The sequence below is a fragment of the Rutidosis leptorrhynchoides genome, chromosome 3 (assembly GCF_046630445.1).
Source record: "Rutidosis leptorrhynchoides isolate AG116_Rl617_1_P2 chromosome 3, CSIRO_AGI_Rlap_v1, whole genome shotgun sequence".
In the NCBI taxonomy this organism is placed as follows: domain Eukaryota; kingdom Viridiplantae; phylum Streptophyta; class Magnoliopsida; order Asterales; family Asteraceae; genus Rutidosis; species Rutidosis leptorrhynchoides.
The window spans coordinates 418,150,915-418,158,111 of record NC_092335.1 but is presented as its reverse complement, the minus strand read 5'-3'; the positions used below and the strand labels follow the sequence as shown (position 1 = coordinate 418,158,111).

The 7,197-nt window shown below is 31.9% G+C and overlaps 1 protein-coding gene across 1 annotated transcript; it reads left to right on the top strand.

Moving 5' to 3' along the window:
• The first annotated feature begins 4,396 nt into the window (after positions 1-4,396).
• LOC139897798 (small ribosomal subunit protein eS8) lies at positions 4,397-6,973 on the top strand. Its single transcript, XM_071880496.1, has 5 exons — positions 4,397-4,478; positions 4,598-4,670; positions 5,383-5,713; positions 6,163-6,332; positions 6,758-6,973. The coding sequence occupies exons 1-5, from the start codon at positions 4,475-4,477 to the stop codon at positions 6,834-6,836; spliced, it is 657 nt and encodes a 218-aa protein (XP_071736597.1). The 5' UTR covers positions 4,397-4,474; the 3' UTR covers positions 6,837-6,973.
• Positions 6,974-7,197: the final 224 nt, after the last annotated feature.

Below are 7,197 nucleotides of genomic sequence, written 5' to 3'. Positions count from 1 at the left end.
TACAGATTATAATATTTAATTTCCGACCAAAAATGATAAGTAATGGTTTTCAAAAACAAGTTCGGTCAAAGTCCAGACTCATTAATGCATTCTAACAAATACCGGTCAGACACACTAATCCAATTTCTGGTTCGCTAAGACCTCTGCTCTGATGCCAACTGAAACATCTCGTCCATATTACTATAAACGCGGTACGTTATTCATTGGTCCCATAGCGAGGTATTTGACCTCTATATGATACATTTTAGAAAATATTGCATTCGTTTCATAAAAAAACACACCCTTATTATACATAATGCATGTTTTAAACAAGTGTGCGATTATTTAAGAAATAATCCCCATAATACATCGGTTTCCAAATACTACACACGTGACATAACAGTCAAATATAATATATGACAAAGGTTTTATTGAATGCAACACTTCATTTAAACAAAAGCATGAGACTCAATGCACAGCTTGCTCAGATAATGCAACAGCGGAAGACTTTCTTAAGGACCTGAAAATAAACATGCTTAAACAGTCAACACAAAGGTTGGTGAGATATATAGGTTTAAAGCTAGCATCGATATAAATATAGACCACAAGATTTCATAGTTATAAATATTTCAATAAAGATATTCTATAAGTTGTTGAGCGCTTCGGTAACCATACTTAACCATAAATGTAGTATATTCCCTTTATTATGAAATCTCCCTACACTATACCAAGTGTAGTAAAAACGAAGTACTATGCAACTGTTTACGATACTAGAGCGACTAGCCCAATTGAGGTTGTCAAACCCGATAGATCTATCAATAGGATTCGCGCTTACATGTTCTTACAACATGTAAATATTAGTTACCAAGCTATTAGGGAAGATATGCAAGGTGATACAACTCAACGTAGAATATATTTTAAGTACTTGCATCCATGGCGTAAAACATAAAATGCATGTATTCTCATCCCAAAATATTTTTAGAGTTTAAAAATGGGACTATATACTCACGGTAGTAAAAGTATATTAATAATAAGTTTTCAGCTTATTAAAAATATGGCCATCGTCCTTGGATTCACGAACCTATAACAATAATAATGATTCAGATAATAATACGACATGTGAATAAAATAAAACAAGTTCATAGAATACTTATATATTAATTTTTAACATTTTTTATGTTAGTAGTCCTTTGTTAGTAGTCCAAAATAGTCCGAAATGTCCAACAGTCCAATAATCGGTATATATATAATCTTAGAATTACCCCCACTACGTATTGTATACGTATTGTATTTGCATCATCCCAGAGACGTATTGTATACGTATTGTCTTAGAATTTATCAAAACGTATTATATACTTATTGTCTTAGGATTTATCAAAACGTATTGTATACTTATTGTCATGGAATGTACCAAGATTATTATATATATATATATATACAATCTCGGAATTAACTAAGATTATAATATTTTGTTATACTAATGATAACATGTCCAAATATATATAGGAAAAGTTAGCAAGGATATGGTTAATATAGTTTTTACAATATAAATTTCGTTCATACAACGTTAATTTTAGCAGATTTTGTTTTGCTCGCCAAATATTCATTACAAATCCGTTTAAAGTGAATCAAATTGCTATGGTTTCATAATGAAATATAGTATTTAGAACTAAACTGAGAAAGTAGTGGTTTATAGTCGGAGTTACAGGTTACAAGTCATATTTGAAAGAGGTAGTCATTTCCGTCGAAAAACGACATCTTGATGACCATTTTGAAAAACATACTTCCACTTTGAGTTTAACCATGATTTTTGGATATAGTTTCATGTTCATAAGAAATATTATTTTCTCAGAAGAACAACTTTTAAACCAAAGTTTATCATAGTTTTTAATTATCCAACCCAAAACAGCCCCCGGTTTTACTAGTATGTCCAGTTTTACGGTGTTCTTCATGTTTACAGGTTTTAAATCATTAAGTTAGCATATCATATAGATATAGAACATGTGTTTAGTGGATTTTAAAAGTTATGTTAGAAGGATTAACTTTGTTTGCGAACAAGTTTAGAATTAACTAAACTATGTTCTAGTGATTACAAGTTTAAATCTTCGAATAAGATAGTTATATATATATGAATCGAATGATGTTATGAACATCATTACTACCTCAAGTATAGTAGGTAAACCTACTGGAAATGATGATAAAATAAGTTGAGCTTCAAAGGATCTTTGATGGCTTGGAAGTTCTTGAAGCAGAATCATGACACGAAAACAAGTTCAAGTAAGATTACTACTTGATTTAAGGTAGTTATGTTTATAGGAATTAAACCAAAGCTTGGATATGATTATTACCTTGATTAAGAATGAAAATTTACTGAGATTATATGAAAGTTCTTGATCTTTGATGAGTTGTTGGATTGGATTAAAAAGATTGGAAGTAATCTTGCAACTTCTTGATTCTAGGTTGTTTTTATGATGATTAAAGCTTGTAATTGAAGCTAAATGATGGGAAAAATACTTGGAGATGATCAAGTATGAAGTTAGGAGTATTTTGAGAGAGAATTGGGAGTGTAAGTATGAGAAAATGGAATGAAGAAATGGTGTGTATGCATAAAAACGTTTTTAGTTTATAAAGAAAGAAAAGATTCCTAATTTTGTTTTCTTGCTAAATAATTCATGCTACTTGACAAATGGTTGGTTCCACATGTTCCTTAATCATTTAAGGCTACTAAGGAGCAGATTTTTATTGGTATATACTAATAGTAAATACATCTAGAAGCTGGGTATAATACGAGTGCAAATACCGAGCGAATACGAGTAGAATTCTTGATGAAAACAAATGGGAATACAATTGTGATTATTTTTGTTAAGTAAGAGTGTTTTGATATATGTATTGAAGTCCTTCAAATGTTTATTAATACATCTTAATACACTATATATATACATTTTAACTGAGTCGTTAAATCATCGTTAGTCGTTACATGTAAGTGTTGTTTCGAAACCTTTAAGTTAACGACCTTGTTAAATGTAATTAATCCCATTGTTATTATATCTAATGGGATGTTAAATTGTTATATTATCATGATAACATAGTGTGTTAATATATCTTAATACGATATATAAATATTAAGACGTTATTACAACGATAATCGTTATGTATATATATCGTTTTGAAATCCTTAAGTTAGTAGTCTCATTTTATGTATATAGTTCATCGTTAATATACTTAATGAGATACTTAATTATCATTTCATCGTGTTAAATATATATATAAGTTCATATATATTATCATCTTATTTACAAGTTATAACTTTCGTGAATCATCGAACAAGTTGGGTGGTCACACGTTTACATAAAATTCGTTTCAATTAATCAAGTCTTAAAAAGTTTGATTGCTTAATATGTTGGAAACATTTAATCATGTAGATATTAATATTGTTCAATATATAATCATGGAAAAATCCGGGTCATGACACCATGCATCATGCTTATAACTTGGTGCGTACGCGTGTTGCAGAGATAATGATCGAGACAATCATTTTTCATCGTAAACACGCACCACATGGTGCGTGGTGCTTGGTGAACAGAAAATTTAAATTACCGTATCTTTTGACACGTATCTCCGATTTAGTCATCGTTTTGTTTTAAATGTGTATTTTTTCGATATCTATCCATTAGAACGCCTTTGAAGAGAAAAAATAATTTTGAAATTAGACCTGATATTATATTGCGATTTTCTTAAGTTTACTTAGAAAAATGTTTGATTTGCGAAATGTGCCATTTACTTAAAATGATGAGTGGTTTCGTGTACTTTTAGTCAAGATATGTGATAAAGATAGGTGATAAATTTAACATATCACAAATTAAAATGTTCTATAGCAAATTACGATAAGTCAAAGTATGTAAAAAAAGTCAAAATCGACGAAAATCTCATAATTGAAGGTCTTCAAGGCAATACCCGATTTAAAAAAAATGTTGACTAAATCGATGTTACGATTCAAAAGATACAGTCATTCAATGTTCTTGCCCAAGAAGCACCAAGCACCCCGCACCAAGCATGATGTACCGTCCGCGGTTCTTGGTGTGTGCTGCGTGTTCGCGATGAACGTTGTGTCGGTCATTAACTCAGAAACACGCATAAGCACCAAGCTACAAGCATGATGAATGATGTGTGATCAGTAGATATTTTATAATTACGATTTTTTGAGAGCATATCGTTAAACTCTTTTGGAAATTGTGGCATATAGACCAATTTCCCTATAAATAAAAATGGCCATGTCTTACTACCATGTCTCGTACCTGTATGGGCTTAAGTTTCAAATCCAGCCCTAATTAACATGGCCAATTCATTTTCGAAGCCCATTTACAACTACTGGACCTAGGGTTTTGAGGCAGAGCAAATCGACCTCACCATATATCTTTTTAAGCCGCACTTTACAAACCCTAGCTCTCTTCTTTGTCACTCCAAGGCGCTGCTGTATTGTTTCTGATCTGCAAACATGGGTGCGTTTTTCACCATTACCTTATTCATACATTTCATTCGCTACGAATCTTCTTCATAGTTACCTTATTATTATTATTATTAAAATGATAAAATTAAAATGAATCTTGTCTATTTGCAGGTATCTCTCGTGATTCTATGCACAAAAGACGTGAAACTGGTGGCAAAAAGAAGGCATGGAGAAAGAAGCGAAAGTACGTTTTTTATTTAAATTAGTTCACTTTTATTTATTTATATCTGCATATGATTTGGATATAGATATAGATAAACTATGTTATGCTGTTATGTTACAATTCGATTTTGGGTTTCTGATCATGATGATGTGGAGTATTGTTATTAAATAAGTTGACGTATCAAACGGTGTGAGTGTATTACTGAAGATGTAATTGTTACCTTATAGCTGATAGTTGTCTTGTTATAATCATTTTACAGTGAATTTATGGTAACTTTTAGTCACATCAATGTTGCTTTTTCTGTAAATTAGTTTTGCTCGTACTCATTTAAGCTGTATTCTTTTGGGTATATGAGTGAGCAGTTTGAATTATTTTTGCTTGTAATTGTTGAAGCTCATGGTAGCTGCAGTTCAAATCATAGATCTGGCAGCTCAGGTTACTTGAACTTATATGTAATACTAGGGTTGTATTAATGGTAAAGTTTGGATTTTTTTGGTGAGATTAGAGTATATATTTCAAGAATTTTCTTACAGCATGTTAAAAATTTCATGAACTGCAACTCTTTGTAATTTCTATTCTTTTTTTTGTTTGTTTAAAGATATATGATTAGTTAATTAGGATTGATGATCTGAAACATGTTAAAGCTATCTGTTTGAAGTGATTTCTTTGAACATTCTACACTTACACATGTATTGCGGATAATTTATGATGATTGTATTTCATATTTATTTAGGTATGAGTTGGGAAGGCAGCCAGCAAACACTAAAATATCCAGCAACAAGACGGTTCGAAGGGTTAGGGTTCGTGGTGGAAATGTGAAATGGCGCGCATTGAGATTAGATACGGGCAACTACTCTTGGGGAAGTGAGGCAGTGACCCGAAAGACCCGTATTTTGGATGTGGTTTACAATTCGTCTAACAATGAATTGGTTAGGACTCAGACTCTAGTGAAGAGTGCTATTGTTCAGGTTGATGCTGCACCGTTTAAACAATGGTACCTTCAACACTATGGTGTTGACATTGGTCGCAAGAAGAAAACAGCAGCTACCAAGAAAGAAGGAGAGGTATGTTTTATTACATTCTTGAGCTGTTTCAATGATATTAATTATTCATTTGAAAATTAATATTTACATTCTGATTTTTCAAGTTATTCCGAGTTTTGAAAAAGTTTGACCGAGTTGTTCCGAGTTTTGAAAAAGTTTGACCGGGTTGCAAAAACCGACCACACGCCAAGTAATTACGAGTGTTTAACACTAAACAACTAGTATTTTTTTTACCATCACAATATTTTGTAGGATTCATCTATGTGACTTGGTTGTTAAGAATTACGAATATTAACAAAGGGTTTGTTGCATTGTCCATTAAAGACTACATTTTAGAAAAGTAAGATATACTGCAATTTTTAAATTTTTAAATGTTCCATAATCTTGTTACTTGATTGAGTTAGACAGGCGAAAAGGATATTCGATATTGTGTGTCTTGTTTCATTTAGTTTTTTTTTTGTTTAATTTAGGAAGCCGAGTCTGCTGTCGAGGAGACAAAGAAGAGCAATCACGTTGAGAGAAAGCTCGAGAAGCGTCAAGAGGAGCGCAAACTTGACCCCCATGTCGAAGAGCAATTTTCAGGTGGTCGACTTCTAGCTTGCATTTCATCACGTCCTGGCCAGTGTGGTCGCGCTGATGGGTATGTATTATTATTCTTTACTTTTAATCTGTATCTTTTATTCACTTTCTTTTCCCAGCCACTTGATTTATGAATTCTTAGTTATTTATACTTGGGGCGACACTTTTAATGGTTGAGCTTTCTAGTTGCTTGGTCTTTTTAAGCTTTTTATGTTGATGTTGGTGATGATGTCGGGATAATCAGCTACAATTTGGAATAAACGTTTTTAATCCATGGTTGCAAAAATCACTACTCGTGGAGTACTATGAAGATACTGAGTACTCGCCTAGTAATTTCGAGTTTTGCAACCCTCATGTAATCTGCAATTGAGTTTATTTTTGTTGAGTATTGAGTGTTACTATATGTTTATTAAGCCAGGACTTGAATATTTCAGTAGTTACCTTATGTGGGTTCCTTTTCTTAAATTAATTATTGTTTGTTGGCAGATATATTTTGGAGGGCAAGGAGCTTGAATTCTACATGAAAAAGCTCCAGAAGAAGAAGGGAAAGGGTGCTGCTGCTTAAGTCAACCTACAGACTTTTGTTTTTTTTTTTCTCTGATGAAAGACATGAAACTAGAATTTTGATGTGTTTTGTCGCGTTGGGTACTTACTTTGTAAGCTTTACTATCTATTATTAATACTAATTATATCGTTTCAGTTTCTTTATATTCTTAGTTTATGCAATATAGTATAAACTCTATATGAATATGAATTTAATTTAATTATCTACGCACTTGTTATCTAATCTATAAAAACTAACAATTGGTCGATACAAATTCAAGCCTGATTTTGCTAATTTGCTCAGGTATGAAACAGAGAAAATACAAGAAAAAAGAAACTGTACTAAGGCCACTCTCTATCGTAACTAAACTATTCATCCTCTT

Coding starts and splice junctions, on each gene's coding strand:
- LOC139897798 (XM_071880496.1), top strand. Junction 5,714..6,162: donor CTACCAAGAAAGAAGGAGAG/GTATGTTTTATT, acceptor TGTTTAATTTAG/GAAGCCGAGTCTGCTGTCGA. Junction 6,333..6,757: donor CAGTGTGGTCGCGCTGATGG/GTATGTATTATT, acceptor GTTTGTTGGCAG/ATATATTTTGGAGGGCAAGG.